Raw genomic sequence first — 26,344 nt, forward strand, 5'->3', positions numbered from 1 at the left:
TGACTGTCATGGCGGCGCCCATAACGCTCTAGCGAAAGGAATCTAAACACGTTCATGAAATAATAAAGCGCTGTGGAGCGAAGCAGCCATGAAGTTCAAAGATCTGCTGAAGTGGAACGCCAGAGTATCCGCCGTGTACGCGATTGGTATTTGGACCATGGTCGGCTCGTACGCTTACCTGAAATACACAGGTCGCTGCGAGGTCGCGCCAGGTGAGCGACGTGAACTGTGAAATTCACACATGCGCAAACAATATTCTCAAACTGAAGTACGCCGAATTATTTAACAGCCTCTTTTTGATGAGTGTCATCGGGTATGCTGACAGATGTTACTCATTTAATGTGAAGAAACTGAAGAAATATTAAAATGAGATGAATCTAAGAGGAGCTCTGAGACGTGCCCCTTTCTTCCTGCAAATGCATGCAATAAGTTACACTGGAGGCTGCGTATCCAGCTTACATACACTGGATACGCAGCTTACATCACGTTCTGCTGGTTGGTGAGAGAGGAAGGAACCACAAACAGGACAAAACAGAGGTTACTGACCTGCAGCTGTGGCGTATAAAGAAACAGATTCTCTCTCTAGTCTGAAATAACAAATTTCATTTACTTTCAATATCAGCTGATCCAGTTTGTTTGCACAGTGCTACCCTTTATTGCTGACACATATATTCATAGAAGTAACTGATAATGAATGTTTATGATTGCCCTCCTCTTACTCAGTGAAAAAAGAAGAAGTGGAAGAGCCGCAGGATCCAAACCAGGAGGTCTACAAGACGGCACACGCCAAAACTGTCATCACCTATAAGAAAGACTTTGTCCCGTACACCACAAGGATCTATAATCTCATCTCATCCTTCAGCAGCGATCGAGGGGCTGGAGACGACAACAAATGAACCTCTCCAGTTAATATTTATGTATTTCTGTGAGGACATTATAATGTTTTTGTTTTTTAAGGAAACTCCAGCTGCGTGTCCACCTGTCCTGCTCTGATGGCCTCAGCCAGCTTTTAGTATCAAACTGTAAGCAGTATTCAGTACTGTTCTGTAATTCAGATGCTCGTGGTGTGTAAATAAACCCTCAAGATGCAGAAATCTGTTTCAGTAGAAAGATTAAAGGTTCATCTGTGATTCATGTTATAGGTTGGAACAGGATTTGGGGCCTAGTGATGTTTAATCCTGGATTTTCAGTGTGACAGAGGTCGTTTACTTTTTACCTTATGTTTGACGAGTGATGTCAACAGTTGTGAAGTCACCACCAGCTGACCAGTCAGTTCTCTGGAAAATAAAACCACGACTCCAAGAAGATCCTTCAGACCACAGAGCTCAGATTATAATAAGATGTAAAGTTTTTCAACAGCATTTAAAGTCTTGGTCTTTCCATGATAAGCATCAATAAGAAATACGCACTGGAGCCTTGGTCTACACCACAGGCCAGCAAGACAGTTTTCGGCCACCTGGGATACCGAGTGGCTGAAAACAAAGAGGGAAGAGAAACTCCACAGATGCACGTGAAATGTGACTGAACTGTTTAGTGAGCAGGTTATGTTGTTCTCACTGTTTATTAAGATGAATGAAGTCTGTCTAAAGCAGTAATGTTGATTTTGAATCAATACAAGCCATCTGTTTTAAGGCCGCCTTCATGAGAGCTGAAGGCAGATCTGCCACTTCTCTTACCTGCTGGTGTCACTGGTATCTGCTGTACATGAGGCTGGGAGTGCAGGTGGAGGTGAAACGAGTCACCAACTGTCCAGGAAAACATAGACAAGTCAAGGACTGAAGATACAAGACACAGCAGTATTTGCATCTGATTGATCAGCTTTATGGGAGAAGGAGAAGATCCAGAAAGTGACTGGTGACATTTAAACTGTTATAAATGATTTGTTGGTCTATAATCTATCAGATACATCTGTCATGAATGGCATCAAGCTATTTGGGGCCAGAAAGTACATTCCTATCAAAAGATGGACATGGCGATCTGTTTTTGGCAAAGTGAATTCTTATATCCTTTATTTATACAGGAAGAAGTGTCATAGACGTTAGATCTGCCCAAGAGGGAAGCAGAAATTGGGACAAACATAACATCACAGTAATATAAAGATATTTTAAGCGTCCAAAAGGGAACTCTATTGATTACAATGAATGTACAATAAGACAATAAGTCCTGCGAGCTACAGGTCATTTCTTTATTCTGTTTATAACACCGTAATAAATCATGATAACTACAGTCTATTTGCCAATGTTAGCAAGGGTATGAGGCGTAAAAATAAACATCGAAAACTGCTTTTTGGCACAACACTGGAGAGGAGGACACCTGGTGGTAGATCCGAGGGCTCCACAGGTGAGGTGGAGTTAAAGTCACTGCCCTCTGTGAGCTGTTCCTGGGCTGCAGGTCAAGAGGAGTAAAGACCATCTGCCTCTATACGTTTTTTTATTTAGCCGACACACCCGCTGGTCTGTACACGTCATTTCCTCAAGCTGTTTACCCTCTCAGGTGTGGGTGGAGCTAAACAGCTCACACAGGAAGTGTGTCCAGTCCACTCAAACACTGATGCGCTTTCGGTTTGCGGCATCTGTGCAGCTGATCGAAGACGGCTTTGTTTGTGTCTGCAAACAAATATTAATCGGATTTCTTCGGGAGTTTCCGCCCAGCTTTGGTGAGTCGAGCTGAAAACTCTTAACGCAAACATGAAAATTCAGTTTAGGAAGTTTCAGGGGAGAAGGGGATGTTTGGTGAAAGGTTCCAGGTGTTTGCGCTTCTGTTCTGAGGCTCTGCGTGCAAAGCGCCACGTGATTCACGCATCAGTAAACGGCTTTGTGATCTTAAACAGGGGCGTTTTAAAAGTTTCATTTCAGCCTGTTTGTTTTGGCTCCCTCCCCTTTGGCCAACCTCCAGAAATACTTTGTCCCCTCCATGAGCGCACGGATAAACTACGCGATCAAATATTTAAAACTTTATACCCCCGAAAACAAAGGCTTCTCTGGGGAATCTAAAACAATGCGATGTTTTCAGTTTTGGTTTATGTGTGGAAAGTACTAAAAAAAAAATGGAAACCTTAGAATCAGTTTCTGAGTCACGTGTCTGATGCTCTATGTTGTTTACATGCTAAAGTAGAAAAAACACCGATTTTGTCCTGTTGTTAACAGACTATTTTTAAAATGTGTTAATATTGAACCCACAAATGCATCAAAGGTGGACGAATAGCAAACCTGAACAACACCTGGCAGAAACTAAGGTAAAACAGTCCACCGTGGAATTTATCCATGACTTAAACTTATAATGGTGAAACAGCGCTGAGATGCTAATGTTGCACAGGTCAGGGAACAAACAGAGCAGAGACGGAAGAAAAGAAATTACAGCAGAACTCAACAGAGAGTTGAGGACAATACAAGAGCTCTGCTTCAGCTCACAGGACGTGTTATTCTGCACTGGGTAACCAGCGTCTTTCCTTTCTGTTCTCAGTGTCCAAACATGGCTGCTGCCGCCTGTCTGCAGACTGAAGATCAGTTTCTGTGCGCCATCTGTCTGGATGTGTTCACCGATCCGGTCAGCACGCCGTGTGGACACAACTTCTGCAAACACTGCATCACTGAACCCGTTGACGCCGACGTCCCGTTCCAGTGTCCCGCCTGCATGAAGATGTTCTACCCAAAGCCCGAGCTGCAGGTCAACACTCTGATCTCTGAGATGGTTGATACCTTCAGACGGGCAGAGCAACGGCCAGCCAGACAGGAAGAAGTTCTCCCTGGGTTAGGCTTAAAACCACTGCCGCTGCTTCTCTGTGTGGTGTTTCTTTCATTACTTTTGGACTGCATGAAATTCAATCATCCTCTGGAAGAAATGAGTAAAGGAGAGAAACTGGTGAAGATGGAGGCTGAAATCCAGCAGACGATCGAGGAGATGCGACTGAAGATTGAGGAGCTCAAACGCTCAGTGGAGCTCGGTAAAGAGGACGCAGACAGAGAGATGACAGATGGTGCTCGGGTCTTTGCTGCTCTGAAAGAGTATGTCGAGAAAGGTGAGGCCAAGCTCACGGAGGCCATCAGAGAGAAGCAGAGACAAACAGAGCTGCAGGCTGAAGGCTTCATCAGAAAGATGGAGCAGGACATCCGTGAGCTGAAGAAGAGGAAGACGGAGGTAGAGCTGCTCTCTGTGCTTCAGCTGGAGGAAACTGCAGAGATGAAGGAGAAACTACCCAAGATGCTCGCCATGGCCAAGCTGAGGAGGGCCCAGAGCTACGCAGTGGACGTGACACTCGATCCAGACACAGCAAATGCTTACCTCTTCCTGTCTGATGATGAGAAACAAGTACATGATACCTATAGGGAGAAAGCTCTTCCCTACAACTCAGAGAGATTTTTTTACAGTGCTGCTGTTTTAGGAAAACAGAGTTTCTCTTCAGGCAGATTTTATTTTGAGGTTCAGGTTGAAGGAAAGGGCGAGTGGACTTTGGGAGTGGCCAGAGAGTCGATCAACAGGATGGAAGACATCACACCGAGACCTGCAGCCGGTTTCTGGACTGTAGGCCTGAGTAATGGAAATAAATACAAAGCTGGCCCTGATGTCGCTCTCTCTCTGCAGTCTGCTCCTAAGAAGGTGGGGGTGTTTGTGGATTATGAGGATGGCCTGGTCTCCTTTTATGACGTTGATACTGCAGCTCTGATCTACTCCTTTACTGGCTGCTCCTTCACTGAGAAACTCTACCCATACTTCAGTCCTGGACTGGAAAATGATGGTTGGAACTCTGCACCTCTGATCATCACCCCCGTCAATTAAAGAGGGCTCATTCTGCTTTTCTGTCTTTACTTTCATCAACAACAGGCGATTCTGATATTCACCTTCAATTGACAGACTTTGGCTATTTATACTAAACCTCACCAGCAAGATCCCAGGACCTCCATCACTCAGACTTGGAGGTGCTGACGCTCGTAGTGCCACGTTCATGTTGAACGTCACCCTCCTCACCTCGACTACACACTTGATTAGCACAAACACAATCTGAGACAAGGCATGACCCTGCCTGAGTCCAGATCAACCAGGGCCATGCCTTGGTCCAGGATCTTCCAATAACATGATGATGTGATTGCTATTAGAATTCCCAGCAGTCATGTGCCCACTGAGCTTCACCAGCTCAACATCACCACTGGGTCCACCAGCACTGGATGAAAGGATGAATTTAGTACATTTACTCTAGTACTTCACTGAAGTAAAGTTTTAATGTACTTGTACTTTCTTTGAGTAATCCTCTGTATTTTGGGTGAAAATACTGTATTTTGTCCTCTGTGTGTGTAACCAGACCCTAACTGACTAAATGTCGGACAAGGTGTGTGTTTGTGTGTATTTTCCAACTTTCTTGCCACAATAAACAAAAAAGAAAAAGAAGTTTGACTTTGTGGTCTTTCATCATGGTCCCCTCATCGTGTAGTCATCTCTGTTTGGGTTACTGTCAGAAATCAGTGTTAGGTCATTAGCATCCACGTGTCAAAAACACTGGTATTTCTGGGGGTAAAACTTTAAAATGTTGTAAACTACACTTCATCAATTTATTTTAAAGTTTTTATTTGGGGTTTTAAAACCTGCTCATGTATTCTGCTGTATTATTATTGATAAATCAAAACGGCAGCATAAGAAGGAATTAAAATAATATCCAACTGCAACATTAAGTTAATCCCATACAGCTGATCCAATAAAGGAATTCTTTACTTTAGGCCCTTTAAGACTTTAAAACTTTTGTTCTGGCTCTTACTTTACAAGCATTATGACTTTTCTTTAACAGATACTCTATTCTAGCTTCTTTCAGCCCACTGTAAAGGAGGATTTCAATACAACGCAATGATTAAACTCACTTGCAAACACTTTTGATGTGATGACATCTATATGAGGGTGCAGCAGAGCTCCTTCTCCCTCAGACTGATTCAACCTCACTGCCATAAAGAACGCTTTAGGAAATCTTTCCTACAGATTGAAGCATGCTTTTGTATTATACCTTCATGCTGCTGTTTTTTTAGTTATACATATTATTTATTAATCCAATTTGCACTTCTTCTTCATTGTTTTTAACTACATTTTTGTTTTATCACACTGCAAGAATTTGTTTACAACAGTCTCATAGTATAAACCTCTTACTTTGTTGTTTATTTGTTGTGTATTGTACACTGTACGATTTTATTCTTTATCATGCTGCTGTAACACAAAAGTTTAACCTTGTGGGATCAATAAAGCATCTATCTGTCTATTAAAGTAGGCTGTACTCCCCTTAGGTGCAGCATGTGTGCATGCAGGTTCACCTTCACGGTTTTCTGGGTAACTAAGGTTTTATTAATTTCACTCTTGCTTTATCCACTTTGACAGCTCGCAGTAAAAACTGTCAGCTGTAAAAGTCTCGCGTGGGCTTTAATAAATTCCTCCCTGTACGCTTGAATCTCAGGACCCGTGTTACCGGTTTCAACCACCAGGGGGAGACATCGTGCCGTGCGCTCTGTTGATTCCCGGAAGTTGTGACAGTGTGCTCCCCAACACAACCACAACAATGAAAGCTATCATTCAGAGAGTCACGAAGGCGAGTGTGACAGGTAAGCTTTAACCTGAGCGCGGCTGCTGCATTTTAAGAATGTATTTAAACTCGAGCCTGCTCACAGCTTCCGCTCGTTTCCGTCGCTGACACGTCGCCTTAGCTAAGCTAGCAGGGTTAGCATTAGCCAGCAGAGTGAATGCAGAAAGAATGCAGCAGAGCTGTTGTCTCTCCAGCTGTCAGCCGCTGCTGGAGCTCAGAGGGGCGTGATAGCAGTGAACATGTCCTGTATGTCTGCGGGGCTGACGGCTGAGCGACAGACGTCACGGCTGGCGACTGTTCTCCGACAGCCGGCCACCTGTCAGCCTCTGCTAGCTGCCGGTGTGCAACAGTAACAACAGCTGGAGGGCAAACAGTTCACAAAAACACGCTCATATATGCGTGGTTACATTTTATTTCTCAGTCTATATTATTTTCTCACGCTAAGAAAGTGCGTTTAAAAATGTCTACAGTGCTGATTTAACCGGTCAGTTTTTATTTTTCTCCTAAATATGCTTAAAAAGTACAAAGTCAAGTCACAATTCTCACAATCTATCGCAATAAAGAAAATCAGTCAAATCCATCTTCATGTTTATTGTGTGGGAAACATGACGTCCTCTAGAGCTCTCTACAGTGGATCATCATTTGATCCTACCCTAGTATCTGTCACACCAACCCTCTGTACGTCCTCCTTCACTACATCCATGAGTCTTCTCTGTGGTCTTCCTCTCTTCTTCCTGCCTGGCAGCTCCATCTTCAGCATCCTTTGTCCAGTATATACAGCATGACTCTTAGTAGCTAGAAGAGCAGAGGTTAGAGCAGCTGGCCAGTAAGCAACAGGCTGCTGGTGTGAGTCTCTGTTCAGATGCTGACATCTCTGACATGGCTCATTTTGTCATGTAAAAAAATAAGTAAAATGAACAAAAAGCTGAAGAAACGAATATTAAAGACACAAATTTGATGGTTTCTACAGTTTGAATAATGGCAAGAATTGATGTTTGCACATATCTTCTGTAGGGCATGCATCTGTGTGAGAGATTACATTGAATGGATTCTGAGACATGCGTTGGTATAATTTCGCTGCTTCGGTGCACAGAAGGCCAAAGTGACCCTCAGACAGTCAAGTAGAACGCGTTTACCGCTAGGTTTAAATCAGTTCCAAGTATCCAAGACGAAAAACAAATTCACTGCAGTTGCAAATATCCACACATGTCCAAAGCTGCCTGTAATGCTTTTATAGAAACTTGAAAATGAACAAATTTTGAGGATGTAAAAACATAAAATCTCCTTTGTCTGATTTCTTCAAGTTGGTTGTGATCTCTGTGGGCACGGCGTTGCCTGATATCTCTGTGCCAGTGTTCATTTTGTTGTGCTTTCTTGCAGTGGGCGAGGAGCAGATCAGCTCGATCGGACGTGGACTGTGTGTGCTGCTGGGCATATCTGTGGAGGACACGCAGAGGGATGCTGAGTACATGTGAGTGCAGAAAGCAGAAAGTACACCCTGAGATCTCAAACACTGTAATTTCATCATAAAAAGAAGGGAAATCTAAATAAACTAAAAGCACACAGTCAAAATAATAAAACATTTATGCAAAAATTAAATGTCTTCAATGATTCTGATCCGGTCGATCTACGTCCCTGCCCTCACCTATGGCCACGAGCTGTGGGTAGTGACCGAAAGAACGAGATCGCGGATACAAGCGGCGGAAATGAGCTTCCTCCGAAGGGTGGCTGGCCTCTCCCTTAGAGATAGGGTGAGAAGTTCGGCCATCTGGGAGGGGCTCAGAGTAGAGCAGCTGCTGCTCCACATCGAAAGGAGCCAGCTGAGGTGGTTCGGGCATCTGACAAGGATGCCTCCTGGGTGAGGTGTCCCGGGCATGTCCCACCGGGAGGAGGCCCCGGGGCAGACCCAGGACACGCTGGAGAGATTATATCTCTCGGCTGGCCTGGGAACGCCTTGGTGTTCCCCCGGATAAGCTGGAGGAGGTGGCTGGGGAGAGGGAGGTCTGGGCCTCTCTGCTTAGGCTGCTGCCCCCGCCACCCGGCCTCGGATAAAGCAGATGAAGATGGATGGATGGCTATTGTCACCGTTGACTGAATTGAAAACAGAAAGTGTAAAATAAATAAAAACAAAGATTAATATAAAATACAGAAGTGTAGGAGAGGCTGCTTACTGTGTTGTTCTCATCTTTGTGTTTTCAGGGTGCGTAAGATCCTGAACCTGAGGCTGTTCGAAGACGAGCACGGCCGAGCGTGGAGCAAAAGTGTCATGGAGCGAGACTTTGAGGTTCTGTGTGTGAGCCAGTTCACCCTGCAGTGCATCCTGAAGGGCAACAAGCCGGACTTCCACTCGGCCATGCCCGCAGAACTCGCTCAGCCTTTCTACGACAGCATGCTGGAGAACATGAGGAGCACCCACAAACCGGAGCTCATTAAAGGTGGGTCAAACAGAGGCGTAGGGCCACGTCAGCAAAGCCTTCTTTTTGACTATAAAACACTGTGACTGAAAGCTGTGGACACCGGTTTGACTCTTTAAACTGCAGTAGCAGTTTAAGATTAAAATCTTTATTGAAAGCAGCTGTTAATGGGACTCTGATGTGAAGCGAGTCAGATTAATGTTAGACGTGTGCGACTAATCGAGTCTAAGATCGCTGCTTTGTTAGTCGGTTAAACAGATTGTTCCTACTTTATTGATGCGTGTCAGCAGTTGGCAAAAGCTGCGACTCTAACGACCAGCAGAGCCTCTTCCTCTCTGGTATGGTACGATGTGAAGGGTCAGACATGAACTATAAACCACTGCAATACTTTGAAGTAGGAAATGAGTGGCTGTGTGAGAGGCGTGTGGACGCCAGCCTGCAGAGAGTGAAGGTTAAAGTTAGCACTGCTAACGTTAGCTGTTAAACAGCCATGTTTAGCCTCGTGCTTGGGCTGGGTTCAGTTTTAAATGCTTTCAGTGTGTTTGCTGACTAGTTGACTACATCCCTAGTTTGAATCTTACAATATTTAACATTAACTTTAAATAAATTCCTCCAGCTTCTCAAGTAGTTCTGTTGCTGGTGACCAGTTTACTTGTCCAAAAGTAAGAAACACTGTCCATATGAACATGTGGTTATTTAAGAGAATGAATGAAACTGAATAATATTCTTTGATAATCCAGTTATTCTCAGATGCCGCTGAGATGTGCATCTCTTTTTGCTGATGTTAACGTTGCAAACACTCAGACTGCGGTTGGATTGCTGCGTGTGCTAACATTAGCAGTGCTAGGATCCGTAGCATCCACATGCTTCTTTGGTCAAATGGTTAAATCAAACGCTAGTTTTCTCTGATAAATCGAACCAGCACCTGTCCATTTTCTACTTTAAATGCAGACCTGCGCTGGTTTATGCAGCTGTCGTCTGCCCGACTTTCCACCTCGCTTTTTTACAACTTCCTATCACAGAGAGCGGGTCTCAGGTGTCTGCGGGTGCTACAGATGTTGGAGGATAGTGTTGTTAAATTACAGGACGAGCCGGTGACCAGTAATGTACGTTCATAAAAAGGGAAGAAGAATTGCTTTAACTGACTTGTGGTGCTCAATAATGATGTTTAATCGTCTAATCGACTATTTCTAAACATCCATAATATCACAAGACATGCATGCATGCAGCAAGAAGAACAAAAGCTGTGCTCATGTTTATGCAGGTGGCTCAGTAACATTTCATTAACACATGATGTAGGACTTTGGAATTGATGCCATAGGTGTGTCTGCAAGCAGGCTGAGGGGTAGCACCGATGGTTGCAGGTATTTTCAGGTTTGTTATAAAGCATGCTTCATCTCAATGAACCCTCTGCTCCACCTGAGTGTCAGATTCATCCAGAGATCACACAGTTCCCTGTAATTTCCAGCAGAAGAGTAAAAAACATATCATACCCATCAGCTGCTTACCTTTAATCTGAATTGTCATGCTGTGTGTGAAGAAAAACGGCTGCGTGAAACCTTCACGCTGATATTTTGGTTAGCGGGTTACCCGCTCCCTCGTCAGGCCTGCTTGTTGTGGAGCTGCTAATTTGTGCTGCTTTAGTTAAAAAGCTGGTCATTAATGAAATGAACTAGCTGCACTCTAATTAGCACATAGCTATTTCATCCTCAACGCTCAACGCCCCTCTCAGTAAATCCAGCCCTTCATCATCTTCACTGCCCCACTTTAAAGTCCTCTGATTTTTGCCCCCTGCTGGAGTTTAGGTCTGGATATTGATATTGAGCTGATTGCTGCTGTTTCTAGCTAAGATGGATTATTTTAATTAAAAAAAATAGCCACAGTCTGTTGGCGGTCTTTTCAGAGACCAGTCTTAATAGAGTCCCAGGAGGCTGCAGGACGGCATGGCTGAAAAATGCCTGTTACCTGATACAAAGCTAATTGGAAACAAAAGGTCAAAGGTCACAGCTATTGCCACACACTTATGGGCCTGGACTAGTGATCCTGCTCCCTGCTATTTAATTGCCCGTATTCCCATCTCGGTGTAAGGTTACAGCAGATCATCGGTGTGGTGACGCGCTGGCAATGACGGTGGCGGTGAACTGGGTCAGCCCACCGGGGAGCAGGTGAGGAGAACACCTTGTCCCAGCGAGGGAGGTGTAGGACTTCTTAATTAGGAAGCCTTCCGCCTCCCCCTCCAGAGAGAAAATGCGATGATGCAGCGCTTTTTCCACCGCGGCCCAACGGCTTCATTGTGCAGATGGTGTCATTAATCTCGTGGACTCGGTGGAAGAAAGGAGAACATTTGAGAAACTTCCTGTCCTCGCACCTCTCCGTCGCCTTTGTCCCCAATGTCTCAAAGCTCCACGTCACATCGTGAAACATCAAGTGCTGATGCCTGTAAACTGTAATCTCTATTCATTCCTGGTTTTATCATTGTAGATGGGAAGTTTGGGGCTCGCATGCAGGTCCACATTCAAAACGACGGACCGGTCACCATCGAACTGACATCACCGACTGGACCCACAGACCCCAAACAGGTACATCACTCGGCACGAAGCTTTAAAGACTCATCTTAATACCTCAGATACCACTGGCCGCTGCCTTTCCTCCAATGTGCAGTGCCTGCAGGAGTCTACCTGTTACCGATCACCTGTCATGTTTGTATACGAGTTAGATAACAAGGAGACCTTTCATATGCTGTTACTTGTACTGAGCAGCAACTCTCCCACTTTGTCAGATGACTTTTCAAAGTTTGCCCAAATTGCATTTTTCATGCAAGTTTTCTCCAGTGAATGATCAGAAAAAGCTCCAGTATCAATGCTTGTTTCTGTTCCTCTACATTAAAGACATGAAATTGCTGCAGTTTATTGAAACTAGGATGCGTCCCATGACAATGATGCTCAGAGGAAATCAAAATTTCACATGGATACCTCCCTGTACTTACATAAAAAAATTAAAAATAAGGTGACTAAGAAAGCACCGATTTTCGACAGACTCCCGTCTCTCTGTACTTTGAGGGCCTGTAACTCTGGTGCATCTAATCAAGGCATGCAACATTTTTTTGAATATAGTCACACTCCAAAAAGTTACTGCACAAAAAAAAAATTAAAAAAATCAGCTGATTCTGAGAGGGTCAGCAGGGAGGAGCTCCCTAATTTGTCAGTGTGAAGGAGTTCATTTCTATTGTACCACCAGGTGGCGGTGTTTGCTCTCCTCTCATGTACAGACTCTTGATTCTTATGCTACAGATTTTTGTTGTTGTTTCTTTTTTAAAATGAGTGAAATAAGAAGCATCCATTATTTATACCCTTCAGGTTTCTTGAAGTTTGTTTTATTTTATTTTGCTTGATTTTGTGTGATTTATACGAATACTGTTCAATATCTGACTGACTAAAATTAAATCTAAGATTTATAAAGTCATGCATCCTTAGATCTGAGTTTGAAAGAGTCACACAGAGGTTATTTTTAAAATCCACAAATGCTTCGAATTTAAGCAAAGTGAAACTCGAGGAAAGAAAACAATATAAAAATTATATCCAATAACATCTATAAATCCAGCCAGTTAAATGAATATTAGAAGTATAATACACAAAGTAGTGTGTTGTGTGGATGCGTCTGCATGTGGGAAAACCTATCATCTCACTCAAAGTCACAAACTCACAGATCATTGCTGCCCAGCTGATCGTTTTGGTTTTATAACTCACAATCTTTCATCGACTTTTTTCCACAAATGCAATAAAAATTCAACAAAATAAAGTAAAATATTAGAAAAGTAAAACACACTAAATTAGCTTACTTATTTTTACTTATTTCTTTTATTTTTTTCATCCATATGAGACACCCGTGTGACTGATCTACCATTGAACAGGCCCCACGCTTTTATTTTGAAGGTTCAGTTACTGCTAACTTGCTGGCTGTAGCCCTTCATGTAAGATGTGCCCCTGTCGTTATGCTGATGTGCTCGTGGTTTGTTTCACTTGCAAAGCTAGTGCTTTTTAGGCTGGGTGTTAAATTTGCAGAATTCCAGGATCCCAAATCCCAAATTAAGGATTCAAGAAAAACAATCTAGATTTGAGAAAGCAGAAAACAAAACTTTAAGCTCTCAGACAGCAGCCACGATTAACGTGTGTCACCCCCACGGAGCCGCGCTGATTCACTGATATCTCACTATCACTCAGTCGCCTCCGTGAAGGAGCTGAAAAGTCCCCCATTTGTTTTAGTTGTGTGTGTGTGTGTGTGTGTGTGTGTGTGTGTGTGTGTGTGTGATAGAGAGAGACAGGGTGTTATGTGTGGGTTTGAGATGATTGGCACCATCGGCCCACATGCTCACGCTCTCCCTCTGCTGTACCTGTCCAGGCTGTAACTGTTTGCTCCAGGAAACCAGAGTCAAACCAGGATTCCTCCTTTCTAAAGGGATGGTTTTATTCTGAAAGTGTGCGCTGTGATCTGAAAGGGTTAGTATATCATTTTGATTGCATGCAGGGAGCTTTGACAGGTTTTCATGCTCGGTGCTTTTAGGGAAAGCGACATCAGTGTGGTGCTGGATGAAAAGTACATTAGCAGGTGATTCATTTTAGCTTCTGAGAAGTCTTGATATGAGTACAGAGGACCAGCTCCAGGGGACTGAAAGCACCAGAGCTGAATTAAATTAACAGTTTTGAAGTTTCATTTTCTTATTTTTTTTCTTATTATTTTACCTTTTTAAATAAACTAAAATGAAGGAAAGGTTCCAGAGCCAATCCAGGATTTTCTATTTGTTTAAAACACATAAAACAAACTTCTTTTAGCTTCATTTAGTCCTAATTTTCACCTTCACTCAAAGTGTCCCCTCAAAATATAAACTGATCTTTATTCTTAAGATCATCCTGTACCACAACCCAATGCTTCTTCAGTGACTTTGTATTTCATTGATTCTTTGCCTTTAAGTGTTTTCTCGCCACATCGCTTGTTAAGAAAACAAACACCGTTACAGGACGGCTGTGAAAATCTGAACTGTGAACAGAGATGTACTTCATAAATTTATCCCCAAATCCTGCTACATCTGTAAATCTTCATCTTCCTCCTGCCTGTTTTTGCAAAATGTCCCTTTTTTTTTTTTTTAAAGCAAGCTATTTTTATAAAACCAATTAACACTGCAGCAGATGATTTATTAACATGCAGCTGTAACTAATATTTATCTTTTCTTTGCAAGTCCGTTTTGCATCATTGATGCATTTTTGCTTTCTTTCATTTTTTAATTGAAGCAAAAACTTTGTTGATTGATCAGTTTGTCAGGTTTTAATTTCAGTCACAATTTTTGTGTTTCGACAACTATTAAAACAAGATAACTGAGATCAAATTCTTATTTTGAAGAAAAGTCCAGGTTCACTCCTCATTTTTTTTAAGGCTGGATCAAGCTACATGATCATGGTCTCATTCGTGATTTGTTCAACTTTGGATTTACTCGATTTTCTCTGCAGTGATTCTGTGAACGAGTCATGAAATTTTTTTTTTTTTTTGGTTTTTTTTTTTTGTGCATTTAACCGCTGATTTATGAATGAATAAGAGTCAAGTAATGGAGATAGAAATCAGTGCAAAAGTGGACGGTCTCCTGCAGCGACAGGATGTTTCTCAGCTCCTTCTGCCACCAGAACGAGCTTCGTGCAGCCTTCCTGAATTCTGCTCACTTCTGTGGAGCCCAGTTAGCGTCCTTATGCCTTGGCTGCAGGCAGGCTTTGGCTGCTCTCCCCTTGGTGGACTTGGCTTGCTTGCCCAAAGGGAGGGATATTAAGCAGTCCTCAGAATTTTAATCTTGTCTGTTTGGGATGTTTTGCTGTGGGGGCTGAGGAACCAAAGCCAAGACTGAACATGAGGGATAAAAGGCCAGCCAATAGGCTACGCTTGGCACGGGGTGGGAAATGAAGCAACAGCCAGCAGACACTGTTCCTTTCTTTCCATGAATCAGGGATTTAGTCCACCACAGGGTCAAGCGGCCAGCAAACAATAGAGTTATCCAGAGCAATGAAAATAATCCAGTTTTGGATGTTCTCTTTGGGAAGCTGGAGGCTGCAGCCCGATGGCAGAGGGCTCCAGAGTTTTTCTGTTTGTTCACCTTACTGTTGGTGCATTTTGATTTAGGCTGTGGGCTGAAACCCAACATTCACAGGAGTTACATAATGTTTGATCATGCTAAGCTTTCACTGGGTTGGAGATCAGAGTTTTGGGTTTGGACGGAGCTTTAGTGTTGGAGTTATAAACAGATATCTTTGTGCACTACCACGGTGTTATATCAAACAATCAAGATGTGACTGAAGCACAGCTTTAATTCAAGGGGATTAACAAAAGTATTGTATTAACTGTTTAGAATTTTTTTTAAAATGTACATAGACGCCATTTTCAGAGGTTTAAAAGCAATTGAGTTGACCTACAACCAGTGTTATGGACATGTGAGGAGTTCATTCAAGTGTTGAACTTATATTTGGTAACAGTTCACTGGAACTCTGAATGTGAGGTCCAAAGAGATGGAGATGCAAGAGAAGGAAACAATCATTAGGCTGAAGGACAAAATGCACCTATTAGAGAGAGCAAACACATCAGCAGTGTTAAAAATTAACATTCTTACAAAGATGAAATGCACCAATCAGCTCAGCAATCACAAAAGGCCTGAAGGACCACAGAAGACTACAAAAGTACATGATGACAGAACGATTTTCACGGTTAAGAAAAAAACATCTAAGTCAAGAACACTCTCGAGTAGGTAGACGCATCTCTTTCAGTCTACAATCAATTGAAATGAAATGCAGAGGAAACCAGTCGTTTACAGCTAGATGCAAACCGCTGGTTACACAGGAAGAACGGGGAGGCTTGATTAGATTTGTACATTTGTACAGATTTGTACAACTCCCAGGCCACGGACCGGTACTGGTCTGTGAGTCATTTGGTACCAGGCCGCGAGAGTTGAAGCTCGGATGTGAAATTGATGGTTTTCAGGGTTTTTATCGTTTTTATCTGTAACTTGGTTTCTCTGGGTCTTTTCCCGTGTGTTATGAATAAATCTTCCCTTTTTTGGTACCGGTACTGGTTTTATCTTGTTGTATTTATCCACGACACCTTAAAGGCTGGTCCGTGAAAATATTGTCAGACATAAACCGGTCCGTGACGCAAAAAAAGTTGGGGAACGCTGTTTTAGACGACACGGTTCTGGAAAAAATAATTCTTTGAAAAGAAGAAACAAAGATTAACTTGTGAAAGAATGACAAGTGTGGAGAAGAAGAGGAACAGCTCCTGATCTAAAGCATACCACATCATCTGTCGAACACATTGGAGGTCACATTATTGCATGCGCGTGTGGAACCATGTCATTTGCTTTTATTGATGACGTGAGTGCTGATAGGAGCAGCAGGATGGATTTTGGAGTGTGCAGGGCTGCACTCTGCTCAGATTCAGCCAACTGCTGCAGAACTGATTAGACCGAGCTTCCCAGTGCCAGTGGATAATGACCCAAAGCAAACTGTAAAAGGAACCTGAGAGATCTCTAAGGCAAAGAAATGGGATATTCTTTGATGGCCAAGTTAACCACCTGATCTCAACCCAATAGAGCATGCTGTTCAGTTATTAACTGGATGCAGAGAGACCCACAAACAAGCAGCAACTGGAGGCATAATTAGCAAAATGGTGTCACTTTCCAGATACTCACTGATCTGACCGATATCATCAACAAAGACAACAGCAGGCCTAGTTTCTTACCACAGCATGTTAATGGGTTCAGCTGGGAATAACAGTCTTTTTTGTACTCGTTGAATAATGTAATGTCTTATGCAATGCTTTGGATTTTTAAGATGACATGTAGTTCATAAATATTTCTCCTACAACCATAAAAGTTTTACCATCTGTGTTTCCAGACTATCTTGGATGTCAGGTAGCATACCTACTTCATCATCACTGTGGAGTGATGTTTATGAACCGTGAAGATGAGGGAGGAGCGGTTTTTGATCAGTAGAGTTGTCTGACTAGTTGTGCTGAGTGGCAGCATGAAGGGCTATTTTGAAAAGAGGGAGTGCGTGCAGTCACAACAATAGACTCATTGAGGGGATCATATGACAGCTCGGAATAGCTCTAAATGCCGAGAGAATAGAAGTAGTCATGTATCACAAATGTGGAGTGCTGGCCCGGGCCTCTTTTTCTTTGTTTAATTAATTGTTGTAATTGTCATGCATGTCAGGATCTTTGGGTGAATACTGAGCATACTGCAAAGGTCATGATCTGCAAGTCATGATGCAGCATGTTCATGGTGGGACCACAGAGCCACCAGGAGGCCCAGATGAGTCAGGTTTCAGTCGCAGAGTAGGAAAAGGGAAATGTTACAGTTTTAGAAATAAGAATCCATAAATTATTATTACTTATTCTAACTATCCTCTGTCTACGATGTAATGTGACCGGGTTGTTTGTCTGCTTGTTAGCAGGTGGGGGAAAAAAGCTTATGGCCAGACTTGCATGAAAATATTATTCTTAGGAGCCGGACTCGATCGAAATCTGGATCTGGATTCAGGAATATTTGGAAGGATTCTTTTTGATTACATAATCTACGGCTCACATTACCTGTGGTGTACCACAAGGATCAGTCTTAGGGCCTATTTAACTTTCTACTTATATGCTTCCACTTGTGTAAATTTTACAAAACCACAATGTGTGTGTCCCGTGAGAGCTCTGATCTTAAAAGCTTAGCTGCTGTTTTAAACTGCTTGTTGTCTTTCTGACCCAGCCTTTTTGCTTTCTTGTATTTTCTCAGCTATCAAAGCAGGAAAAGCAGCAGCAGAGGAAAGAGAAGACGCGCTCCAAGGGTCCCTCAGAGTCCGGCAGGGAGAAGGGCGCCCAGCGTTCTCGACAGGACCCCAACGCCAGCAGTGGGGCAGAGGGGGACGTGTCTTCGGAGAGGGAGCCTTAGGTCATCAAGGTGAACGGGAAATATGCACACACACACATGCAGTCAGGTACAGTTACGCTCAGGCGTGTCTGTCTAATTTAGTCTTTAGAATTTGTCAATCATTTCCCACTAAATAAAGGCTCATCTTAAAGGGGACGCCCCATGCTGTTATCTGTTATCAGTCTGTGCACAAAGCGCACCTGTGAGACAAAAGCTCAGGCTTCACACTGCTCTAACCGCTCAGTTTCACATTGTTTTTCTACTCTTGCAAATATATGATGTCATAGAAGGAGGATGTGGTTATCTCAGGCACACGGCTCTGACTGTAAGTAAAAGGCTTGCACGCACCTGCTGTTCATACTTTCTACACAATATTCAAAAACAATTTAAACAAAAAAAAGTTGACATTTCTAGTCTAATTCTAACTCTTAGTATTTGCTTCTGCACAGTCGTCATCTCAGAGCTGCAGTTATTGTTTTTTTGGCCGTTGTGGAGGCAGCTCCCACAACTTTGGAGTAGTGATGTAACCTGGAAAGCTCCTCCAGCCTTGGCAGAAGGAAGTTCATAAATTGATCCAAGAAATTAAAGAAACAAACCAAGTGTAAATATGGAAACGTGTCTGCCAAGGCTGGTACCACTGAAACTTCATTAGAGCCACAACAGGACAGCTTGCCGGCCGACTTAATTACCCTGCATGCTCGTCCACGCACGTCACTTTGTTTATGTGTGTGCGAGGTTGTGGGTAGTTGTGTTTAGTGTGCGGTTCTCCTGGAAAGGTCACAGCAAACAGGATATCAAGCTCATAAAATGGCTTTTTACTTGCTGCAACAGCTTTTAGTGACCATATGGAGAGCTGAGCGTCTGGGCTGGCGTGTCTTTTCTGCTCGACTTTTTTTGGGAGGGTGGGGGTTTGGAAACGGCACGGGAGGATGATGCATTGTGAGCCAGAAAGTATCCCAGGATGGAGATCTGTGATGGAGTTGTTTCAGGCACATAATTAATTTAAAAACAAGCTTTTAAAATTAGTCATGTTTTGGAAATTTGGAAGGAGGTGGAGTTTTTTAATAACTCATCTGCTTGCATTTTTGTAAAACTCAGAGTTAGCGATGTGGCTACTTTGAGGTGTGTGCTAACACAGCTGTAAGCACTAGCTGTCTGCTAAGCCTCACATCTGCTAGTTAGTGACTTCTTATTATTAGTTGGATAATAGTAAATCTGCTGTGTTGCGCAGACCATCAAAGACCACCTGGGTTATGGGAAGTGAAATTGCAGTATTTTAGGTAGTGGATCGGTACAAACCCCACTGGGATAGTTGGGACACTTCCTGAAAATCCAAGAAAAACTAAAACCTGATTCTCCTCCTCATGATGTGCTGGATATTTTCAAAGGGAGACAGATCAGGACTGCAGTCAAGCACACAGACTCCATGTCTACGAAGCCAGGTTTTTCCAATGAGGCCTGGCATTGTCCTACACACGGAGTTCCTGGGAAAAGACGATAATTTCCTGATGGGAGCATATGTCTGTCTAAAATTCCTCCTCCTCGTAGTGCCTTCACATATGTGCAAAGCCCCCATGCTACGGGCACTGGTGCACGTTGAGCCGTGAACTCATGTGACCACAGGACACGTTTCCATTGTTGCTCGCTCCATCTCGGATGAGCTTGGGCCCAGAACTCACTGATGTTTCTGCACAAAGTTGTTGGAGTGTGTTGCAAGCATCTAAATGTGTTTAAGAGATAAAATTAAGTTTAAGTGGAAAAAACATTTAAAATCTTTTCTTTGTCCTTTTGTCTGTTAAATAAATGTTCAAGTGTATGACGAAAAAGCCGATTTTAGTTTTATTCCCAATTTTTCTGGAAATCTGGTGTATCTGTATGTATATAATGCTTTACTACTTATACTGAGCAGTCAAAGCATTTCTAAACTGCAGTATTTTTTGTATAACTCTAATTATGGAAACAGAGTTATACCTTTAAACAGCATTTCCTGTGCTTACCTGGTTTTAGGTCCTTTTAAATTTGCTGAAACTCTGAGAACAAAATGGCTTTGCATCTGTGCAAGATCATTTTTGTCTTTTGCACTGTCAACAAATGCAGTCACCTCCCAAAAATAGTTATGTCCCATTTATAATATTAGTGTATGGTGTCATGTGCAATATGGCGCCCTTAAATCTGCAGTGAGAAGCAGTTACAGTTGTTCTTGTTTTCCACATCTCCCTTTTTCCATCTGTGCCTGATCTCTTTGTTTTTGTTGACATTGCGGTGAAACTCAGCAACCTTCATGAGAGACAGACCTGTTTGTTTCTCATTTTGTGCTTCTTATTGCAGTGTTGGGGGTGGTTTGGTGTGGGGGGGTTGTTCTTATTTGCCTTGAGTATTTGTTTACTAGTGCAAAAACAGACGAGTTCTGGGAGAACAGAGATGGGGAGGCATTGAGTCAGCTCTCTCTGTGTCCCCCTCTGCTCTCCCTGCTGAGGCTGCAGGCTCCTGCAGCACAGCTCCTCTCCCTCTGTGAACCCTCTGGCTGACGTGCATTAATGGATATGCCCTCAAACTGGCAGCAATGCTTCCTGATCCTTGTGCTCAAAGATGGGGCAGTGCAGTTAGCTGCATTCAGACAAAAGCATGACTGACACCAGAGAGGTGAGATTAATGGGTTGGTGAGGTATCACAAGCTTAAATCAGTTTCACTGTCACGAAGGTGGCTCTCATTACCATAGTAACTTAAGTTGAACACATAAGCTGGTCTGGAGCAAGTAATGTCAATCACATGGCAGCAACTCAATGCATTTAAGCATGCTGACCTGCTGAAGTGCAACCTGAGCTGGGCTGGTCGGCTTCAGAAACTGCTGATCTGAACTGCAGAAGAGTATCTCTCAGTGTACAGCACATCAAACCTTGAAGCTGATGGGCCACAGCAGCAGAAGACCACACCCTCTGGCAATTTAGCCTGAGAGCGTGAATCCATCAATGGTTCAGGCTGCTACTAGTGTAATGGTGTGGGAGATGCCAACAATGCTTAGTACCAACTGAGATAACCAACTAAAAACCGATAAAAACCCTGAAAACTATACATTTCACACCCGAGCTTCAACTCTCGCGGCCCGGTACCAAACGATTCACGGGGGTTGGGGATTGCTGGCCTACCTGGGTGCTGTTGCCGAGCATCTTCTGATGGCTCATTCCAGCAGCTCACATCATCTGAGTTCACTGTGCTCAAGTTGTCACAAAGGTCACCAAATCTAAATCCAGTAGAACACCTTTGGGTGTTCATTTGACAAATCTGGAGCTACTGTGTGATGCTGTCGTGTTGATGTGGACAAAATCTCTGAGGAAAGCTTCCAGCGGTTTGTTGAATCTGTGTCATGTTGAGTTAAGGCAGGTTTAAAGGCAAACAAGGGGCCAACCCTGTACTACAAAGGTGTGTCTAATGAAGTGGACACTAAATGTAAAATCTATTGAGGAAATATGTGGTGTAGAAGTAATCCGTAGAGTCGAACCTTACTGACGTCTCTCGATTGGAGTAGGCGGCACTCAGTCACTTTTGAGCAGGAGATTATGACACGCCAAACACCCTGAGCCAGAAGCGGAAAACCTGATCCCAAAGTTTTAGACTTTTATTGACTAAATCAGCATTTTCATATCTTGTATGGGGAAAAAAACTCTGGAGTGATCCTCATCCAGTCACCTGATAGCTGCTGTTAGCTTCTAATGGCTTAAAACCTCCATCAAAACATCTGCAGGTGCAATGTTATTATGTCCTCCCTGAACTCCTCCACAGCGGGGGAGGATGCAGTGTAATCCTCAGGTTTTGGAGGCTTCAGCACCTTGTTACATAAGGTCTGACCAGAAGCCAGGGATGAGGGGGAAATGTGAGAGGAAAGGGAGTGGTTTTTTGTTTTTGGTTTTTTTTTGATAAGGTGACTGTTATTTGGATTTTGGAGTGAGAGAGTGCACACACAGCAGTAGTGTGTAGTGAAAGAGAGGGATGGGTGGAAGAAAGAGGAAAAAGGACAGCGGCCTTGCTTGCTTAGCTCTGTAGCTGCATGTTTTATAGAGAGAACTGGTGCTCCCCAGGTTTGCTTTGCGTGACTTAAACATGAGCCGTGCTCGACTTCCATCGAATAATTTGCGACAGCCCTCCATTATCTTCTCTGCTCGTCCTTCCTGTCTGCAACGCTCTAATTTCAAAATAGAGTTATGTTAAGTTAGCAGTACAGGAAGGTTTCAGCTGCTGTGAAGAGGTTCCAGCTGTAGCTGTTCTCAGGACTGTCGGAGATGTTCACACCACACGTAACTGCATCTTTAAATTTAGCTTTCATTGCTACCGTCAGCGTTTTTGTGCAGATCTTTTAATATGATGCAGACTTTTGAATTTGTCTGTTCACCTAAAATGGAAGCTGCACTTTAAACCTCCAGGAATTTTTACTTCTTTTCATTTTAACAGGAATAAAATGGGAAAGTAACAAATAAGGCCAAAGTCTGTGGGGGGGAAAGCGTCCATGCTTAGCTTTGAATGGCTTATTTTAGTCCATAAAGATATTGCTGTCGATATAATCTTGCTTTTTGTGTTAGTTGGTTTTTAAAGATTTATCTTAAAGATTTTTAGTCTTAATCTGACCAGACATGAAAGCAGAGAGAGAGTGGTAGGAAACCACACCCCTGCAGTGGCTTTTAGTATATAGGTCCCCCACTCAAACCATAGACCATCTTTTAGAAAAGATTATTCTTTTTTTGTACCAATTTGGGCTTTAGATTGTGATCTTTGGAGTGTCCCAGTCCATAAATACCATAATCTGTGCAGATTAGGTCCGTGTGTGTCTGCTGTCTGAGCAGGATGGAGCTCAGGATTAAACCATTGTCTTTTTTATGCCCTACATTGTTATTTTATTTTAATTTTCTTGAGGTATCAAAACCCGATGTCATCATTTCTTGATTTTAGTTATCTTGGCTGGAGCTGAATACACAGCTCCAGCCAAGATAACTAAAAACGAGACTTCACCCAACAAAATTCCTAGTGGATAAACCAACTATGAGCATATCATAAGAATCTCATGGAATATTCACAGGTATGTTTCATCTGTTTTCTGATAATAAATATATTATTAAAAGAAAACAAAAAGACCTGCGAGCTTCTATCCTCCAAGCTCGGGTCCTCTACCAGAGGCCTGGGAGCTTGAGGGTCCTGCGCAGTATCTTAGCTGCTCCCAGGACTGCGCTCTTCTGGACAGAGATCTCTGATGTTGTTCCCGGGATCTGCTGGAGCCACTCGCCTAGCTTGGGAGTCACTGCACCGAGTGGTCCGATTACCACTGGGAGCACCGTTACCTTCACCCTCCGCATCTTCTCCATCTCTTCTCTGAGCCCTTGGTACTTCTCCAGCTTCTCATGCTCCTTCTTCCTGATATTGCTGTCATTGGGAACCGCTACATCGATCACTACGGCCGTCTTCTTCTGTTTGTCTACCACCACTATGTCCGGTTGGTTAGCCACCACCATTTTGTCCGTCTGTATCTGGAAGTCCCACAGGATCTTAGCTCGGTCATTCTCCACCACCCTAGGCAGCATCTCCCATTTTGACCTTAGGACTTCCAGGTTATACTCAGCACAGATGTTTCTGTATGCTATGCCAGCCACTTGGTTATGGCGTTCCATGTATGCCCTGTCTGAGAAGGCAGCTGGATAGCGTGGTAGTAAGACTTGCACACCTTTGGAACGGGAGTTGTGGGTTTGATTCCCGAATGCTAACCAAGCCTACCTCAGACATGAGCGAGAGAGATAAATATGAAGCTGAACCGGGGGGTGAAATTGATTTCATTGTAGTTCTTAACAGAGCTTAAATGTGTTTTTCATCCTGAACTTTCACATGGATATTTTCTGCCCAATAAATATGCTTTGAGGACTCAAAAAGGCTTAAGAAAATTCCAAAGCGCTACATTTTGACTCCTATAAACATAAAGGTGCTGTAACCCTGATAATGTTGATGGTTTCAGGGTCTAATTTCACAGGGCTTAATTACATTTGCTAAAGTTGCTATGCAACAAAGATCAGCTCATCCTGTGGGGGTCACATGGGAAGATTTTTCCACATTTGGTTGATCTTCTGTAATGATGTGAATGACTGTGTAATGACTGAGAGAGTATGAAGAAAAAGAGTTTAAACTACTGCTGTTTCGTGTCTTGCAGATGTCGTACTGGGGACATGACGGTGAGCCCAGTTTCCTCAGGAAGGCCTTAAACCTCAGCGACTCTTTCACCTGATCCTGGACTGTCCTTCCTGTTTGGAAATCAGCAGGATTCGTTCAGCCTGTTTCAGACATCGTCCCCTTGGCCTCTCTCCTCCACACTCAGATAGGACCGGCTACATGTAGCAAAGATGATGTCTGGCCACATGACACTGCACAGTTTTCTTAGATTTGCGAGGGGAGGGGAGGCGTGGGTAATGGCAACATCATAAAACCGTGCAGCCCAGTAGCTTTATGTGCTCGGCTTTCCTTTTCCCTTCGCTCCCTTTCTTTCCATCGTTTCATGTTTCTGCCGCCATCTGTCTCTTTGTCTTTTGCTTTCTCTCTGTCTGTTCTGACTTAGTCTCTGTTTAGAGACATGACTCTGACCCTGAAGCACAGCTCAGCTCCGAGTTTATACTGCAGGAACATCATGGTAGTGAGAATGTACCAAGCTTGTTATATATTGTGACACTTGTCAAATTTTTGAGGTCTAAGAGGTTATTTTACCTTTTTGAGTAGCAGATTTTGTTTAAGGTCAAACTGAAGTTGCTACCACCGTCTGCTCTGTAAAAGAAATGGCCCTGTTGTTTGTAGCTGGACAAGTTTACGTTTCATATGCAAAGACTTGAGATGAAACTTCTGTAAAGTCAGTCATTGGTTAGTGAAGTCCTCAAGCTCAGTCTTTTTGGCCTTACCTTCTTAATTTGAAACTAAATGTGCACCTGGATCCTGCTTTCTCCTAATTCTGGCTGTAAATTTGTAAAATGATCATCATGTTTTAGTAAAGAAGACCGAAAAATATCAGCGGAGCACATAAACACATCACCAGTATTTACTTTTCCTTCTTTCTTTTTTTTAAATTTCAGATCACTGATGAATTTTTCCCACACTGATTTCTGTACAAATGGACTGCTTTTTTAGCAGCTAGTTGAGTCGCCCCCTGCTGGCCTTTTGCATGGTCTTCACTTTCTGGAATCAGAAGCTACGTCACTAATAAGTAGACAGCAGTCTGCAGCAACACCCCACAAAAGCTTCAAACAACAGCCTGCATTAAATCTCCAGCTACATGTAAGCACGATGCTGCACGCCGACTTGCTAAGTTAGCTAACAAACATCCACTGGGTAAAAGCGCATTGCCAACAACATTAGTTTGGCTAACCAGCCGAGTCTTGGCTAACTACTGTCTGCTAGCAACTTAGTGACGTAGCATAAAGATGGCTGTGTATCATGTACTCATTTAGCGGCGCACATTTGTTAACATTATCTGCTTGCACTGACTCAGCTTTCACTGAAACATGAATGGTAACCAACTAACTCAGAGGCTGCCAGAGTGGATTTGATGCCCCAAATCATTATTGTCTCTTCATTAACAGAAATAAGAATAGCTTTACACTTTAAAATCACTTTGACTAGACTACAGCAGACGGAGATGTGATTTCAGTTGGACTTTAAATGCTAAAATGTGACCTGTGTCTCAGTGTGTTCCTCAATTTATTGACCCACTCAGTGGGAATGACTCTAGAAAGGGTGCTGCAGTCGATTGTAAGACCAGGATCGAGTTTCTGCGACTGCCCCATTCACCTGTGCTTTACACCTGCGGAGAGGGGCCAGCTGCACCTCACTATCAGTGTGACCGGACCAACTCTGACATCAGCTATTTATTCATGTTTCTCATTGTGACGCTGTCCTGCTGTCACTCGACAGATCTGAATGTACGTTTTGTTGTCATTTTTATAAAGGTGTAAGAAAGAAGCGTCTCTCTGTTTGTGTGTTGCATTCTGCTCATTTTAATGCAAACCGCAGGGATGCTTGGCCTTATTTCTACTTTCAGCATCACCACCTGGCCTCTGTACTGTCCCAACTTTAGTTTTCTTCTTTTTTTGGTTGGCTATTCCTGGCCAACCATGCTATACCCCTCTCATCCCTTTCCTTCTGATTTGAGATTGCGGTGGAGAGGAAGAGGAGCTGCTGCATCCTGGATATGGGAGCTATCTGAGAGGGAAGACATGACCCAGATATGTCTGCTAGCTAGCTACCTAGCCTTGGTGTTTCAAACTGCTAGAACTGCAGCTTTCCTCTGCAGTGGCTGCATTGTGATCCCAATGCCAGAGGAAGGAGGAGGTAGGCTGTGTGGGTTATTGACCAGGGGAGGGCTGGTGCAGGACAGATGTCTCGCTGTGGGGAATCACCTGTTTGCGTGTGTGGAT

General features: G+C 43.3%; 2 protein-coding genes and 1 pseudogene across 3 annotated transcripts; all 3 read left to right on the plus strand.

Moving 5' to 3' along the window:
* LOC309707716 (small integral membrane protein 26-like) lies at positions 1-1,094 on the plus strand. The gene is made up of 2 exons (XM_082535198.1): positions 1-212; positions 724-1,094. Exons 1-2 carry the CDS (start codon positions 89-91, stop codon positions 894-896), a joined length of 297 nt encoding a protein of 98 aa, XP_082391324.1. The 5' UTR covers positions 1-88; the 3' UTR covers positions 897-1,094.
* Positions 1,095-2,389: 1,295 nt separating this feature from the next.
* LOC309709315 (E3 ubiquitin-protein ligase TRIM21-like) lies at positions 2,390-5,382 on the plus strand (annotated as a pseudogene). Its single transcript, XR_014280883.1, has 2 exons — positions 2,390-2,656; positions 3,463-5,382. The product of XR_014280883.1 is annotated as an E3 ubiquitin-protein ligase TRIM21-like (transcript).
* Positions 5,383-6,434: 1,052 nt separating this feature from the next.
* Positions 6,435-25,889, plus strand: dtd1 (D-aminoacyl-tRNA deacylase 1). Its single transcript, XM_082537959.1, has 6 exons — positions 6,435-6,572; positions 7,934-8,024; positions 8,753-8,988; positions 11,449-11,546; positions 17,777-17,941; positions 24,097-25,889. The coding sequence occupies exons 1-5, from the start codon at positions 6,530-6,532 to the stop codon at positions 17,930-17,932; spliced, it is 624 nt and encodes a 207-aa protein (XP_082394085.1). The 5' UTR covers positions 6,435-6,529; the 3' UTR covers positions 17,933-17,941; positions 24,097-25,889.
* Positions 25,890-26,344: the final 455 nt, after the last annotated feature.

The sequence above is a fragment of the Aulonocara stuartgranti genome, assembly GCF_965226115.1.
Source record: "Aulonocara stuartgranti genome assembly, chromosome: 6".
Taxonomy (NCBI): Eukaryota; Metazoa; Chordata; class Actinopteri; order Cichliformes; family Cichlidae; genus Aulonocara; species Aulonocara stuartgranti.

Coding starts and splice junctions, on each gene's coding strand:
- dtd1 (XM_082537959.1), top strand. CDS start 6,530: ATGAAAGCTATCATTCAGAGAGTCACGAAGGCGAGTGTGACAG. Junction 8,025..8,752: donor CAGAGGGATGCTGAGTACAT/GTGAGTGCAGAA, acceptor TTGTGTTTTCAG/GGTGCGTAAGATCCTGAACC. Junction 8,989..11,448: donor CAAACCGGAGCTCATTAAAG/GTGGGTCAAACA, acceptor TTATCATTGTAG/ATGGGAAGTTTGGGGCTCGC.
- LOC309707716 (XM_082535198.1), top strand. CDS start 89: ATGAAGTTCAAAGATCTGCTGAAGTGGAACGCCAGAGTATCCGCCGTG. Junction 213..723: donor TCGCTGCGAGGTCGCGCCAG/GTGAGCGACGTG, acceptor CCTCTTACTCAG/TGAAAAAAGAAGAAGTGGAA.